This window comes from Pongo abelii, chromosome 8 (assembly GCF_028885655.2).
Source record: "Pongo abelii isolate AG06213 chromosome 8, NHGRI_mPonAbe1-v2.0_pri, whole genome shotgun sequence".
In the NCBI taxonomy this organism is placed as follows: domain Eukaryota; kingdom Metazoa; phylum Chordata; class Mammalia; order Primates; family Hominidae; genus Pongo; species Pongo abelii.
In genome coordinates, this window is record NC_071993.2 from 84,397,900 (window position 1) to 84,415,540 (window position 17,641).

General features: G+C 40.1%; 1 protein-coding gene across 1 annotated transcript in view; it reads left to right on the top strand.

Annotated features, from left to right (window-relative positions):
• Positions 1-17,641, top strand: part of CCDC6 (coiled-coil domain containing 6) — a 116,992-nt gene that overhangs the window by 71,827 nt on the left and 27,524 nt on the right. Inside the window, exon 3 of the mRNA XM_002820914.5 lies at positions 2,168-2,296. Coding sequence (XP_002820960.1) covers positions 2,168-2,296 — 129 coding nt within the window. The remainder of the gene's footprint in view (positions 1-2,167; positions 2,297-17,641) is intronic.

Below are 17,641 nucleotides of genomic sequence, written 5' to 3' on the forward strand. Positions count from 1 at the left end.
TTTTAATTGCTGCTTGGTCTTGCAGAACCTGAGTTTTAAAGAGCTAGCTAAATATAGACTTGTCACTGTAAGCACCTCCTTACACCTGCTTTTCTCTTGGGTCCCTGCAAGATTGACCAAGTTATTTTCGGCCTTGAACATCAAAAACAGTTGGAAGGAAAATAGCATCTATTTAGTCAGTACTTCCAGTGTTGGAAGACTATGTCAGATTAAAATTTTTTTTTCTTTTTTTTCTTTTTTCTTTTTTGAGACAGAGTCTCGCTCTGTTGCCCAGGCTGGAGTGCAGTGGTGTGATCTTGGCTCACTGCAACCTCCGCCTCCCTGCAACCCCTGCCTCCTGGGTTCAAGGGATTCTCCTGCCTCAGCCTCCTGAGTAGCTGGTGCATGCCACCACACCAGGCTTATTTATTTATTTATTTATTTGTTTGTTTGTTTGTATTTTTAGTAGAGACAGGGTTTCACCATGTTGATCAGGCTGGTCTTGAACTCCTGGTCTCATGTGATCCACCTGCCTCGACCTCCCAAAGTGCTGGGATTACAGGCGTGAGCGTCTGCGCCTAGCCAAAACAATTTTTTTTTTCCTTAAACTGAGTATGTGTTTTCAGGGCAGTGGACACTGTCAAATGTGGAGAGTGTTACTTGTAGCCATTTTGAGGATGATCAGGCTTGCCTCAGCTCTCAGTTGTCCACTCCACCCTAAGGAGGGTTTACAAAGAAATGTTGCATCCCGTGGGCAAGCATACGTGGCTTTTTTTCTATGTTTAATCATTTGGCTTTCCAGGTGCACAGGGTGTGGTAGGTACTCATGGGTGGAGCAGTCTGAAGGCGACCTCTCTTGGGTTTGCTCAGTGATACAGCGGGAGAGAGCACTGGTTTGGGGTTCTGGGCGGGGTCTGGGTCCCAAGCTCTGCCACTTTCCAGCTGTATTGCTTCAGTCTAATAATGTGATTTGTCACATATAAAATGAAAGTGACCATGCCTGTCTAAATGCATGTGAAGAACCTGGTGTATAGTGTCTGCCAAAAGAAATGGCTTTGAACATAAAATTAGGGAGCAGTGTCCTATTCAGCAAAAAACTAAAACTTTTGTGTGCTTCATTGTTTTTAGTAGCTTTTACTTTTTTCCCTTAATTCTGAAACATCAGGCCAACCCCTGCTGTGGATCAACAAAACCCCCCCGGTTGAGAGTGTTATAAAAATAATGCTCAATTATTAATGAGAACCTCCCCAAGTCCCTGTGGGTCCACTGGATTTCTTTTATTTTCCTTTGGTTTTGTAGGTTGGAGTTTGGTTTGTTTTTGTTTTTAAATTTTCTCTGGTAATGACACCGTAGCCTTATCTTTTAATTGCATGAATAAGATTCTTTTTTTTTGAGACAGAGTTTTGCTCTCGTTGCCCAAGCTGGAGTGCAATGGCGTGATCTCAGCTCACTGCAGCCTCCACCTCCTGGGTTCAAGCGATTCTCTTGTCTCAGCGTCCCAAGTAGCTGGGATTACAGGTGCCTGTCACCACGCCCAGCTGACTTTCATATTTTTAGTAAAGACAGAGTTTCACTGTGTTGGCCAGGCTGGTCTTGAACTCCTGACTTCAGGTGGTCCACCTGCCTTGGCCTCCCAAAGTGGTAGGATTACAGGTGTGAGCCACCATGACCAGCCAATATTTTCCCTCTTGGTTTTTAGGAAATATATAGTAACTGTGGTATACAGCCTCTGTATGGAAAAATAATTGTGCTGATTTTTGTGAAGGCATGCTTACTTGTACACTGGAAATAGCATTCTGAATAATTTACTTAAGTATGTTCTGTGATTTTGACATCTCTGTCTACATACATGATGCAAATCTGAATAAACTGCCATTCATTTAATAAAAATTGGTATGAAATTTCTATTTTTAAAAAATTTATTTGTATGCCTATAGTATAAAACCTGAAAGGTAGCAAAAAGTATATTGCAAAACACAAATTGCATTTCCATTCCCTATAACTTTTGGTTTTAAGTTAGAGGAACCAGTTAGGCACAGATTACTAGATATACACTTGCACATTTGAGCAAAAATGGGTAATGTAACTTTTGTGGTATAGCTTCTTCGTATAGTCACCTTTTGGAGCCAATGTTTCCATGGCATTTGAGTTGCCTGATTTCCACATCTGTGTATTTTTCATTTTCCAGTTGCAGCATGAGAAAGCCGAACTAGAACAGCATCTTGAACAAGAGCAGGAATTTCAGGTCAACAAACTGATGAAGAAAATTAAAAAACTGGAGAATGACACCATTTCTAAGCAACTTACATTAGAACAGGTAAGCACCTATAGCTCTTCCTTTACATTGTATTTTCTCGTTCTCAGCTTGTTCTTTTAAGCTTTAAGATGCCTGGAGGAATTTAAGTGAAAAGTAGTTTTCAGCTTTCTATCCCCACTGTGGAGACTTGATTTCTAAAGTGAGCATTGATAGGTTTACATAGTTCCTATCATTCTGTCACACATTTTCTCTTTTTTAACCACAATTAATAAAGTTTCAGGAGATAAGTTGTGATGTACTGATTTATAGCAGGAAATGTCAGCTTCCTTTTTGCAAAGCAAAGGGAGAAGAATGTTTTTGACCACAGGATAGTTTCTGTGAAAGTTCCTAAGACAGTGTTGCTATGGAACTAAAACTGGTCTTTCAAAGCTTCTTCAGAATAAACAATTAACATTTTCCTCTTTGAATGATTAGCAACCTTACATGAGCCTTCTCTTCTCCCGGTCCAGACTTGTTGGTACAAATATGGAGTCATAGACTTGGTAACTCACCTTGAGTCAACCACTGACTGGTTGTATGACCTTATATTAACTTCATTAATTTCTCTGGGCTCAGGTTCTCCATTTGTAAACAGAGCAGGACAGACTGAAACCAGAAATGGCAAACTTAACAAGGTACAAAGGTGGAAAGTAGTAATAGCACACAATCCCTTTGTCCTCTGCCCTCAGCAGGCATTGGTGTTGGAACATTGGCCTTGGGAGTCCAGACTTGGTCTGTATGTCCCATTATCACACAGAACTCTGGGCAGCTATTGTCACTCCATTCAGGGTGTGTCAGACTATATTATCGCTAGCCTCGGTGTTCCCCAATGCCCTCACCCATGCTAGCGTCCTGAAATTTTAGTTCCCCTAGGTAATAAGAGGCTGACGCTAGTGTACTGCTACCTGGGTTTCCATGTAAAATGCAGTAGATGAAGATCTTCCAGCTGTTTGTATTTTAGATCCTTGATTGCCCTGATTAGGCTAAGCCTCATTAAAGTTGTCTGATTTATCTCACATTCAGGCTTCTCCCTGTGCACCTTACGCCATGTTAACTCATTCCATCAGTCACTCTCAGGACCGCTCTAGTTTGAATATTTTACCTGAGAATGAAACAGTGATCGTGCTGCAAGGTTTGAAGGGAAGTTAGAGTTTGTCTTAAAGTAAGACTGACTTTAGTTATTCTGTTATTCTTGTTTTTACCTGTAGCAAAGCAGGGAATGGTACTAGGTTTTCTAACACTGAATGATGACCCTAAAAGTGTTTTCATCCTTTCTGTGATGAAAGTTCAGTTTTCAAGGGCTGGCTATTTTATACATATCTGGAGTAATTTCTTCTTACCATTCATCTTCCAAATTTAAATTCAGTGTCTAAATTAACCAGACACCATGCCCCGTGCCCTACCAGTTTAAAAACATTTTGTTCTGAGGTTCACCCGTTTAATTCCCAGGATAGGCAGTAGCTCTAGTTCTGTTCAAGTTAAGCTAAGCTTCGAAGATTTGTGTTTAAGTCCCTGACACACCAAGTATTTACTTGTTAATCAAGAGTTAACCAAGTGACCAAGTGAAGTTCTCACAGAATCTAGTATTAGGAGAGCTTTGCCTGGCCATGCCCTTCACAATGATGGTTGTCAATATTTAAAATATAATAGCTTCTCTCTGGTATTTGTTCACAGGCTCCTAAAGGAGACTTTCAAACTAGGACCGTGACCCAGAGGGTTTAGCTATGGCCACAAGGGGGAGGTAGTGGCCTAGTGTCAGAAAGAAGGGCAGTCTCATCCTATTGTTCCTGGGAAAAAGTCCTGCCTCCCTGTCTTAAAACCCTTTGCAGACTTTAGTAGCTGAACCCCTTTAAAATGAAGTCTGAAGCGTATATTCTCTATACCAAGTCAATAACTTAGTGACCTTTTAGGCTTATTTCAGTCCTTGATGGTAAAGAAATAGATTTCCACAATAAAATATGTGTAATGCAAAGCCCATTCTAGAAGTAAGCCTCAGATCCAGCATATGAAGCCTATGTTTTAATTAAAGTGGAAAAATTTAACATTGTCATAAAAATTTCCCCCACTTTGCTTTGGGTATGACTGGGGTAATTAAATGTGTTTTATTTGACTATAATTTTACTATAAATAATTTTAATCAGGGGGCATGTTTGGTTTTTCCCTCTAATAGAAATAAATCTCTTAGTTTCCATGGATATGATCTGACCAGCCCTTGAGGCCGTCTCTTGGAATTATCTGTATTGTATGATATGATGTAGTATATGTTACAGTCTATATTATATTATAAAGGATAGCCTGTACTCTATATTATTGTCAGAAGAGCAAAGGCATGCACTACACTATGCCTTATCATGATTTACATGTAGTTTATGTCTTTGCTTTACTGACAGTCAATGCTTTTAAACTATAAGCCACTTGAAGGCAGTTATCACATATGCTCCCACATGTCCCACTGCTTTGTTAGATCAGTGGTAAGTGTAGGTTTGGGCATGTGAATGGTGAGTGGTCCTCTGTATTTTAGAAGGCAGCACAGGCTAGTGTTCAGGGCCTGGGCTCTGACTTCAAAGCAACCAGCTGTGAACCCGTTCCCTCTGCTTAATAATCCTTTCACCAGTTCCCTTTCTTTTTAACAGCTCTAGTGAGATGTAATTTACATATCCTATAATTCACCCACTTAAAAGATACAACCCAGTGGTTTACAGCATATTTGGAGTTGTGCAGCCATCACCAAATCAATTTTGGGACATTGTCGTGAACTCAAAATGAAACCCCATACCGTTCACCTGTCACCTCTAATCACCTATAACCTCTAAGCAACTGTTGTTCTACTTTCTTCTGTGTATTTGCCTATTCTGGACATTTCATGTAAATGGAATCAAATAATATGTGGTCTTTTGTGATTGGCTTCTTTCATTTACCATAATGTTTTCATCCCTGTTGTATCTGTGCTGCTTCTTTTTTTCTGGCTAAATAATCATCTCTGGTATGGATATATCACACTCATCAATTATCCATTTATCATTTGATGGACATTTAGGTTGTTTCCATCTTTTAGTTATTATGAAGAATGCTGCTATGAACGTTCACATTTAATTTTTTTGTGTGGACATATGTTTTCATTTTTCTTAGTCATATGCCAAAGAGTGAAATTGCTGGGTCACGTGGTAACTCTCCTTAAAATTGTGCAAACAAAATGTAATTTTAAAATAATCCATACTTTGCATGTAGTGGGTTGAACCTGCAGAAGGGATATTGGAAGGCATTCTGCCAGAGATTTGAGTTGGTCACGACGTGTTTGTTTTGAAAGTAGAGCTTGGGTTATCATGGTTTCTGAGTTGGCTCCTTTTTGTTCTCTGTAAAGCAGAACTTAACTGGGCTGAGTTTCTTCCTGGGAAGGCCCCAGTTAACTCACATGTCAGCAGGGCCTCACTGTAAGTTTATCTCACTGAAAGTTAGTCCTTTGGTATGGACACTTCAATTAGTCAGATATCATTCATTCTTTTCATAGGCCTTGAATCTGGAATCCTCTTATTCTTCGGGGAATGTTCACAGCTAGATCATGAAGGTCTATGGGCTATAAATGGTTCTGTTGGTGTTTTGCAGTATTATAATTCACAGAATTGTAGAGCTAGAAGTCCATGATGTGGGGAAGACTACCTTTTTCCCTAGACGCTAGTGGGGACATGAGACAGTGGGAAAATCACAAATAAATCCAGGGGTAGGGGCGTCAGTTCTGCTCTTAGAAATTGGGACAACAGCCTCTTATTCCCATTTCCTCTCCCTCCAGAGTTTGCTGCAGAGTTGGGCTTGGTGGGAATCACTGCTCAGTGATAGATCAGTTTGGCCTGTGAGTGGCCCAGCTTGCTCATGCTCCCTTTTCAGAAATGGAAACCCGGAGAGAGATTGGGAGGGTTTCTGAAGTCACACAGCTAATGAGTGGCAAACGTGGTCCCCTGGTTCTCGTCCTAGTGGTCTTTTAGACCCTGGAAAGAGTTTAGCCTTTGTAAAAGTAAAGGCAATGTCATCTTTCTTTTATACTTCAAAGAACTCTGCTGCTTTCCTGTTCAAACAGCCTGCATTAGTTTTTAATCATTTATTTTAGTTACCTTTTTGGCATTTATTTAGCATCTTAAATGCTTGATGCCAAAAGTCAATTTATAAGCAGATGTAAAAAAGCATATTCAGGATAATGTAAAATTGTGTGGTCTTTGTAGCACACAGTATTAGTCTAGTAAATTGGATTAATCTAGTCAACATGGCTTTAATGATATTGGGGCTTTCTAAACAAACACTGGTGGCCAGTGCCTATAAACCCTGACTTGAAGATTTTTCTTCAAACGTGGTCACTATACATCTCTTATTTGCTATTCACATTTTCTTAGGTAATGGTAAGAACATTTGGAACTTGGAATTTTCTGTTCATGTCAAGAAATCTTATTCTGAATAATATGTTCTGCCACTTAGGGAAAATTTTCCTTACTTGTCTAGCATTAAAAGGCACACATTAGTTTATATAATAAGTGAAGTTTAGCTCATCAGATATGAGGGCCTTTTGTGTACTCTGCTCTGAAAATTATCTGATGGGGAAGAAGACAACAGTGGCATACAGTACATGGGTTTTAGACACTCCATGGTTATTAAGTAGTACTGTAGAAAAATAGGGCACTATATCCGTGGGGGGTTAGTCATCTAATTCAGCTAACACTTACATGGTGTAACAGGATTGGCTACCATGTACCAGGCCCCTTACTTTTTCCTTCCTGTAGTTGGCCCTGTGTCTTTTTTTCAGTTATTCCTGGAATTTAGGGACTTATTTTCTTATCTGAGATGTCCCCCTTCTTCCATAGCACTAAAACCCATATATAAAGGTTGGATTTAGGATTGGTATATTAATTAGCTTATTAGCATCCATTTATAATGATATCTTAGCCCGTGTAGTTTAGGGAAACTTCTCTGGGTTCAAATCTCCCTCTCATCTGTAGTAAACAGTATGGCCTCATGCATGCAATTTGACCTCTTTTGTGAAGCAGTTGCAATTCTTATTTGTATATTTTGGGGAGGATTAGTTGTCCTTCCTGCCTGTCCTCACACTCCATGTGTACTAAAGTTCTTTCTGATGCAGGATTATTCAAATGTGGACTGCACAGCAAGAAATACATTTATATGGTAACCTAGTCACTGATGATGTGTAATTGTATGTGTCACTGTGATGAGTTTCATAAAACAGTACTTACATGCTATGCACTGATTTTCTATTTAATTATATTTCATTTTTATTAAAATGTAGGTCACAAAAGACTAGACTAATTTCACAATCCAGTAATGGGTCTTGACCTGCAGTTTCAAAAAAGTGCTCTGCCTTGTCCAATGCTTTGGTGCCTCCAGATCTTCATGGATCTGTTTCCTCTGCCTGGAACACTTTCTCCCTCCTCTGTCCTATCCCTGCTCAAGCCTTACTAGCATCCCTCCTCCAGTCAGTTGGGTGTCTGTGCTATGAGGTATTTCTATAATATTCAGAACTACTCTTGTAACATTCAGTACTCTGTTTAATTGTTTCTTTCTAATAGCTTCCCTATAAGATGAAGGAGGGCCGAGACAAGGTTGACCTTAACACTGTATCCCTGGTGACTCTAATCTGTTAGCTCTCCAAAAATTGTAGCTGCTGCCATTTATACTGAAAAATGTCATCTAATTCCTATGGTACTTTGCCCTTTGCCCTACCCATTTTCCAGGAAAACAAGTGTGTATATTATTTAAGCCTCAAATGTTTCACTACCTTCCTTGAACTGGTTGTCTGTCTCTTCAGTTATGGACATATTTATGCTCATATGTCATTTGTGATCTGGCCTCTTTAACTTTCTTCTTTGCCCATGCTGCTGTTAATGCCCTTGTATGGCATGCATCCTGCATTAATCCAATACACCTGTATTGCATACCTGCTGTGTGTCACAGACTCTTCTAAGAAAGATGCTGGGAGGTCCCTGGCCTTGAGGAGCCTGGTCCAGGGAGGCCAGTGCTGAGGGATGCACTGGGCAGAGTACTGTGGTGGAGGAGAGTAATGGTGCTCCCACCGTAACACAGCAGCCCGCTAGCCAGCAGAGAATGCCTGCAGCTGCTCTGAGATTGATACAGGAGAAAAGACACTTACGGGCTAAGTGGGTCTATGTTCAGCCATGTTGCAGGGAGGCAGAGATGGGAGAGGAGGCAGAAATGAGAGAAAATAGGTAGTAAAAAGTATTTGCAGGTACTACATAGAGTAAAGATGCCAAGAACAGGAAAAGAGCTGTAAAGGAGATGTGAAGTTGACTCCCCCCCTCTACTTTGGGGGTCATGGAGTAAGAGGAGGTTTTGATATCTGCTGTGTGGTGTACTTGAGGGTTTAGGCTTGTCTTTACAGTGAATGCCAGATGGAAGGAAGCCACATAGCTCTACCAGGGCTTGTGCAAGCCTCAGTGCTAACCGTGTTCAGTGATTATCTTCAGCCACTAAATGACACTGGGTGACTTAAAGGGACTTAATGGGACCCCAGCTTCCAGGGGCAGTACAGGGAGTGACCCTCACTCATCTCAGTGTCCCCTCATCATCTACAGCTGCAGCAAATCACAGAGGCCAGGGTTTAGAATAATGAATTTGAATCCTCTGAACAAAATTTTTTAAATTCATTGTCTTAAGCAGGAAAATATTTAGTATATTTTAAAGTCTATCAGGAAGGAAAGAAAATTTCCACATTTCCAGTTCTTAGAATAGTGGTTCTTAAGATGTTAAAAAACAGTTAAGGATAGTGCTAAGGATACAAGATGGCCTTTCTGCCTTGGTTGTCTAGAAGGTAATTCATTCAGAAATATAACCAAACTGATATCATAGCCAGTTCCCATACAATTCTGATGCTACTTGTTTTAATAGCTACAGCAACTAACTCTAGTGAATTATACAGATAATCTTTGTGTCCTTGTGATTTATGAGTGAACTGAGTGGCTAGTGGCTCATATTCAAGTTTGCATCCTTGGGTGATGTGGTTTTACTAACTCTTGTAAAACATGGTTGTATTAGTCCTTTTTCACGCTGCTGATGAAGACATACCCTAGACTGGGCAATTTACAAAAGAAAGAGGTTTAATTGGATTAGTTCCTCGGAGCTGGGGAAGGCCCACAATTATGGTGGAAGGCAAGGAGGAGCATGTCCCGTCTTACATGGACAGCAGCAGGCAAAGAGAGAATGAAGAAGATGCAAAAGCAGAAACCCCTGCTAAAGCCATCAGATCTCGTGAGACTTATTCACTACCACGAGAACACTATGGGGAAAACTGCCCCCATGATTCAATTATCTCCCACCAGTTCCTTCCCACAACATGTGGGAATTATGGAAGTACAATTCAAGATGAGATTTGCATTGGGACACAGAGCTAAACCATATCAATGGTGTTTCTCTTAAATTCACAGGTAGTGTGACTATACTGGGTCTTGTTTGGAATTCCATTCATGCTAAAAGCTTCCCTTGCAGATTCTGACAGCTGAAGGAATCCATTGAAATTGTGCTGAGTAGAGCACCTACTGATTTTTGTGTGCCATTTTGAAAACACAAAGAACAACCATGTTCCTTGAGGAGTCACTTGCATTAAGGAAATGAAATTTAGTGACTACCATGCATACTTTGTAGTTTAGTTATAAATACAAGTTTCAGATTATGGAAGTCTTGGAATCTTTTTTAAATCAAACGTTTGCGTTGTAAAAATAATCCATTGTTCTTTCAAGACAGTTTGGAAAACAAGTACAAAAAGAAGTACAAAAATGAGAAAACATGACCTAGATTGCAGTTCCTCTAGAAAAACAGCTATTGATGTTTTTCATCTCCTCCTCCTCCTCCTCTTTTCTCTTCCTATCTTTTTTAAGTGGATTTATAATTGGCTGCCCTGCTTTTTAAAAAATAAAACATCATAACTTATGTCTGCACATTTAGATAAGCTGTATTGGAGACATAATCATAGTAAACCCTGAAGTCGGCTTGGTGGGAATTTGATTGCAGCAAATCCACGGTGATGTTTCAGTTGCCTGAGAAGCTTGGGTACATTCATCCCACCCACTGCTTGTCCAAGAGAGGTGGGGAAGAAACCTCAGATAATAGCTGATAAATAAATGGAATTTTGTGCCTTGGAAGTGAGAAAACTAGGGTCAATACACCATACTCAAAAGAAGCTTCAGGAGGCTCTCTGTTGAGTTGATTTGTTTTGGAATCCTTTTGTTGGGATGTGATGAAGCCAGCTAAGGGGTGCCAACTCCAGACCTGTGAAAATAGACTCTGAGCTCTGTCAAGGGACACAGATAAGTCTCTCTGTAGGATATGAAAAAGGAAAAAAATCCCCCAGAATTCCTTTCCTAGACTCAATTTCAATTAAATAGAAAAACTCACTGTGTTCCATCTTGTAAGTCTTGTTAAGACTTTATTTTGAAGCATCAGATGCCACATATAGATCAACTTGTACAGATGATGTTACATGATGGAAGGGGAAAAACTCAATGTATTTCCTGTGTCAGAGGAGAGGCAGTTAATCATGATCCAATGATGTGCATCTTCTGGTTACCCACTGGGGACAAAGACCTTGCGTGTTAAGTTGAAGGGCACTGGTTTGCTGCAGTAGAGCAGTGAAACCCAGGGATACTTTACTGAGACTTCCTAGTTGTAATTGTGAAATGCACAGGTCGGTTTCTTTATGATCAAAACAAGAATTTGCTTGATGACTTAGGTGTTCTCTCTAGCTGAACACACAGCAAATGAATGAATGGCTAAGTAAACTCATCATCCCTATTTGTAAGGAAGTGGGATGAATGTGGTAATGACAAGGAAGAAATGATTTATCAAGGAAACTTCCATTTTGGATAAAGAACATCAAGTTTGTCCAAAACTTCCATTTTGGATGAATCACATTAGGGCAAGAGAAGTTGCCCTGTTGTTCTTAAAGAAGCTCGTTTTAACTTTAATAATATTTTGGGTTGGGAGACAACGAAGTCTTGCTATTGAAGCAGGATATTTCCATGACCCCTTTGCAGTAGTTGTGAGAGGGGTGTCTCATTTACTCAGCCCACCACTCTCAGCTCCAGTGTGGGAACTGGAGTGAACAAGTGCTGGCACCAGCTGGCTGCTTAGGTACTGGCAGGAACGAACTCTGTGCTGGCCCCATAGCAGCATCTAGGCGGGGGTGCCTGTAACTCCTGAAGCCCCAGAGGGTGTGTTACAGTACTTCTTTAGTTCCGCTGTCCATGGACAGCTTAAGTGTTAAGAGTTCAGTGGGCCCTTTGCCTTTTTGTATGAGTCGGCTGCCCTCCACCAGCAAGGGCAAAGGGCCAGTGTGACAGCCTTTTGTGTCTGCACTCGTAGCTCCCGAGCTCTTGTCTGGCATCCAGGAAAAATGAGGTTGCACAAATGAATTGAAGGATGGTAAATGTGGGGGATTTTATTGCCGATGAAAGTGGCTCTTAGCGGGAAGGGGAGCTGAAAAGGGGATGGGGCAGGTAGATAATCTTCCCCTGAAGTCTGCCTGGAGTCTTCTCCAAAGTTACGCCAGCAGGCTGTCCCTCTGAAGTCAAACCACTTCTCTCCAACCTCCAGCTCTAGTCCTGTCTGCCGGCTGAGTCTGGGTTTGTTTTTTTTTTTTTTAATAAGCATAGGGTGGGATGGGACAGGGCCATGGGTGGTTTAGGAAAAGGCAACATTCGAGTGGAAAAACAGGGATATGAGTTCTCACTTTGGACTGTGGTTTCAGGCTTTTTGGCTTGAGGATGGGGTTTTGCCAGGGACCTGCCCTTTTCTGCCTAGAATTTCTCTGCCCCCCATCCCTGTTACTGTGTTGCCCAGGGTTGTCTCAAACTCCTGGGTTCAAGTAGTCCTCCTGCATGACCCTCCCAAGTAGCTGGGATTACAGACATGCACCACCACACCCAGCAAGATGCTTATTTTAGGTAATAGTCTGATGGTAGCCACTGATCTGATAGTATATTTGCAACAGTTACAGATGTCATTTATTTCCTGAGGACTTCTCCACTGAACTCTTGATGTAGTAAAAGAATGTATACACAATACTGTGAAACTTGCTTTCCCTCAACGGCAATTATCTGTTAAAAGAATCCCCTCGAGTAATGAACCCAGTGTGCAAATTTCTGTAATATTATGTTGATGTTAGTGATAAAAATGTTAAGACTAGAAACTGTATTAATCTAATTAAATGTGTCTATTTAAAAAGTTTTTTCTCATTGAAAGCAAAATTTATTGAACTGATAAGTTATGAAATAGTGTCATTTTCATGTTAATAATGGCATATTAATATTGTCCTGAAATTATATGAATTTCTAAGAACAAATCTAATTCTTACAGGAACATAATTTTTTAGAAGAAAAAAGTTGTAAGCTATATTAAAGAAGGTTAACTCTGAGCTATCTGGAAAATTCTATCTTCCAAATAACTGAGCTTTCCCTGTCATTTATTCTTCTGAAGGTTGATTGGCTCATTCTGTATTTTAAATATGCCAGATAATACCATATTAATTGATTGCTGTTTTTGGATGTACTATTCAATTATACTAGGAAACTCAGTTTTTTTAAGATTAGATATCTAAGTTTTTTTCTATTATAAAAACAGCAGATGTTGATTAAGAAATTGAGCAGGCCAGGAAAAAATAGGAAGATAAATTATCAACAGCGTTAACTTTCAGCCAAGGGACAACCATATTTACCTTGCTGTATAGTTCTTTCTGATTTTTTTTGCGTAGTTCTCCTTTTTCCTGTATTTTAGATATATGTAGATAAGTTTATTTTCAATTATAACTTTGATCTTCTAGTCTAGAAAGTGACTACTCTTCCTCCCCCTTTTCCTTGCTCCTCACTGGCAGACTTCCTTCAACTCTTTCTGTTCTCAGCATTGCATGAGCTGTGTGATGACCTAGAACTTGTTCTTAAAATTCTGAAAGCAATCACAGCTTGATTAATCAAATAGACACCTGGGGGAACGCTGTGGTCTATGAACACCTGTCTTAGTTTATCTGTAACACAGACTGACTACTTGTTTTGTCTTTTTTTTAAAAGACAGTTTTCCAGAATGCAAGGGTCAGATGTCTTCCACCTTAGGAGAATTGCCAGGACTGAGCAAAATTCCACTGATCACCTGAACAGACAGCTGACACAGACATTGCTTGTTTTACCTTACTTGTCTCCATTGCTTTACTTTGTGAAGGCTTTGTCAAGGACCACTGTGGATTGCTCTTAGCTATTTTCATGTCAGATGCACGTGATGTATTTTATTAGCCCCCTCATGAATTCTGTTAGTCACTTCTTTCCAATATGTAGGCACAATCTGGATTAACTCAGGTGTATGGGAAAATAGGATGGAATGAGATTGTCTCTGCTCTTGTAGTAGAAGCAAAACTGTGACCATTTTTCTGACTGATTTATTTTTTGAATATTGTACTTATATTTTCCCAGGTGATGTTGATGTACCCCCAGGTCAGCTCTTTGAACACTTGAACATCTATGAAATCACGTAGTAAAGTGATAGGAGGTGGGGCTAAGCTTTTAATGGCCTTTAGACATAGCCTTTAGACATAACCTAACCTGAAAGGCTTTGGGAAGTTGTGTTAAATCCCCAACACACTCTTGTGTTTTTTTAGGACTTGCCTGTTATTAAAAAAAATTTAAAAAACTAGTCAACTTTAGAGTTTGGTTAATGTGGGTCTTAAAGTATTCTGCTATCTTTTTCTTTTTCTTTCTTTCTTTCTTTCTTTCTTTCTTTCTTTCTTTCTTTCTTTCTTTCTTTCTTTCTTTCTTTTCTTTTCTTTTCTTTTCTTTTCTTTTCTTTTCTTTCTTTTCTTTCTTTCTTTCTCATTCGTTCATTCGTTCTTTTTTTTTGAGACAGAGTCTTGCTCTGCCACCCAGGCTGGAGTACAGTGGCACAGTCATAGCTCACTGCAGCCTCAAGCTTCTGCGCTCAAGAGATCCTCCTGCCTCAGCCTCTTGAGTAGCTGTGACTGGAAGCGCATGACACTGCATCTGAATAATTTTTTATTTTTTTTGTAGAGACGGGATCTCACTGTTTCCCAGGCTTAAGTGCCTGGCAAACTTTGTGTTCTATTTATATGATAGCCTTTATTTCATAGGATTTCCCTTTTCTTTATTATGCCTGGATTAGTACATGTCTTAGTTATAATGGACTGCTTTCCAAAATTTGTGTTATAAATCAGATGTTTGGGTTTCAAAACAGATTTTCCCAGAGTAATGATGATAATATGGTACTTAGACTAAAACTTTTCAAAGCAGATTGAAAAGATTCACTAAAACCTTTCAAAATCCTATAACTGAGTATAATATTTAGCTAGAGTTCTCATCCGGCTTTTTTGCCAAACATTCCTTACTCCCACCCGAGCATCGTAGTCCTCTTTAAATGGAAAAATGCAATAGTAAGAAAGAACTGTGGTAGCACTGGGAGCCACCTCTGGGCTGGCCCACTCCCTTTCTGCTTCTTTGGGTGTTGGTCAGGACCTATCTGCTGAGAAGACACGGGTAGGACCGGCTGTGAATTCAAATAAGCCGGATGCATTTTTATATATTAAGTTTATTCATTGAAGAAGTTCTAAGTTTATTTTGGGAATATAATAAGAACTCCTTGTCTGATGTTAATTAACCTGCAATGAAAAGTAGAGCTACTCAAGAGGAGTAAAGAATTTGGCAGTTCACTGAACTGACTTAATTACAAAGCAGTCTTTCCAATGAATATTCAGCTCCATTGAATAAATCAGCTCTATCCCTTGGTGCTGGATGCTTGCGGAATAATCACAGTATGGGGCTTGGGTTAGCCTGAAAATTAGATGTTTGGTAAGGGATGAGTGGGGTACATATTGTATGAACACCAATTTTTTTAAAAAAGTGATCAGATGATATTAGGAAGGATGTGGAAGAGAGATTATTACAGATAGAGACCAGCATATTGAAAGCACTGTATCACTCAGCTTTTTACACCTGAAGCAAGAATTTCCAACTTACTACCCTGGAAACTTAACATATATTATGAGCTTGTGCATTGACCAGGACAGTGTAAGCATTGAAAATCTGTTTTAACTGGCAGAACTGTTATGTTCACTTCGGCCCTAAATATATAGGATTTGGAATTAGGTGGGCAGGAAGTGGTGGGGAAACTGATAAAGAACTTCAGGGGAAATTAACCAAGGGACTCAATATGATTTCCTCTAACTTCTCTGCTCTTTAATGTCAGCCAGAGCTCCTCAACAATGCTGAAAAGTTGAGATTTTTAAAACTGAGAAAACAAGAGGCCCTGCTCTTTGCAGGGTTAAAGATAATATAGAGTCCTATAGCACTGCCAGCCTATGTAATGAAATACGGTAAGTCCTCACTTAACATTGTCAGTGTAGTTCTTGAAAACTGATTTTAAGTGAAACAACATATATGAAAATCAATTTTACCAGAAGCTGATTGATATAAACAAGAGTTAAGTTCCTATGACATATTTCTGGTCACAAAAAATTATCACACTTCTAAATAAAGACCCAACATACTTCTGATATTAAACATTGAAACAAATGTGAGTTATGCATATATTAAGGATTAATGAAAACCATATAATTACCCCATTTTTAGTGAATCAGTGAATGATGGTCATAGTAGTGATGTGTTAAATCAAGGGATAAATGTTTGCAAAGTAAAAATTGTAAGAAGCACCTCCTCCCAACTCACAGTTCAAAAGCAAATAGTAACAATTACAGCGGCTTGCTGAACACTTGCATACTGCATCATTGATTTTCATGTGTTTGTATGATTAGCATATACTTTATGAGTTTGTATTTTACAATAATTTGTACTCATTCATTTTCTAACATGCTTATTCCAGTTCAGATCAAGGGTGGCTGGAGCCTGTCCTGGCAGCTCAGGGCACAAAGCAGGACCCAACCCCGGACAGGACACCAACCCATTGTAGGACACATACACACACTCTCACTCACTCCAGAGGGACCATGTAGACATGCCGATTGCACATCTTTGGGACATGGAAGTAAACTCGAGTATCTGGAGAAAACCCACACAGACATAAGGAGAACATGTGAACTCTACATAGACAGAGGCCCCACTGAGAATCTGCTTTTTTTTTTTCCCCTCGTCAACATTATAATAAAAGGACGTTGAACATTCAAGGACCTACTGTACTTGAGAATCCACACTGCTGAGCTGGGGCCTCCTGTGTTGCCTGCATCATGGAAATAAATTAGTAGAGCAAATTGGGACAGCAAACCCAAGTTTCACACTCAGGGTGCCCAGGTTTGCTGAGGTGGGCAGTAGATTGATAGCTGGTAACTCTACCAACAGATGCCAGGAAGGAGCCAAGATTCACGTAGAGCTCCAACCCATGTTTCCTGATCTCGTCTGTTTCCAAAATCGCTCATAGACTCCCTAAACTGTCCTTATTTCCCTGGCATCAGCTACCCCCAACTCTGCTACTCTCAAGTATTGTTGGCATAGGAGATAGGCCCACAAACCACAGCATGATTTGCCCTAAATCCATGTTTCCCTCAAGTTCCTCTGTATTTGCTGGTTGTACAGGACCCAGCAATTTTGGCTGCCATGGTGACCGATATCCGTTCCTATCTTGGTGGCATGACTGCCTGAGTCATGTCATCTTGCAGGCTAGTGGTTTCCTCAGCTTTAAAATGACGATTTGCCTTGCTGCTTCCGGCTCTAAATGTGTGTGACGGAACTAACTCCGACTGAAGACAGCTACTGTCTTGACACTGGGCAGGGAATGACAGAATGGATAGGCCAGAAAGGGACCACAGGCATCATCAAGGCCAAACTTTTCATTTCATAGATGAGGGCATCGGAGCTACAGCAGCTGAGTGACCTGCTCAGAGTCACATGCCTCATTAGTTACATATGGGTAAAGACAGCTTTGTCTTGATTTTGCTTCTCAGAGTTATTGATTAGTATTATGAGTATTTACTCTAAAAGTAATTGAGCATGCGTTTCTCCACTAGACATCATACTGCAAAATGATGCCTGCTTGAATTTTTTTCTTGCTTATCAACTACCTCTACCTCCTATGATGCTTTTAAACACCGGAATTGGGATCCTTAAAGGTAAATGCCTCATAGTTATTTGTTTAAATAAACATAATTCTGAGGCTGGGGGCAGTGGCTCACACCTGTAATCTCAGCACTTTGGGAGGCCAAGACAGAGGATTGCTTGAGGCCAGGAGTTCAAGACCAGCCTGGGCAACATAGCAAGGACTCATCTCTACAGAAAATAAAAAATTAACCAGGTGTGGTGGCATGTGCCTGTAGGCCCAGCTACTTGGGAGGCTGAAGCAGGAGGATTGCCT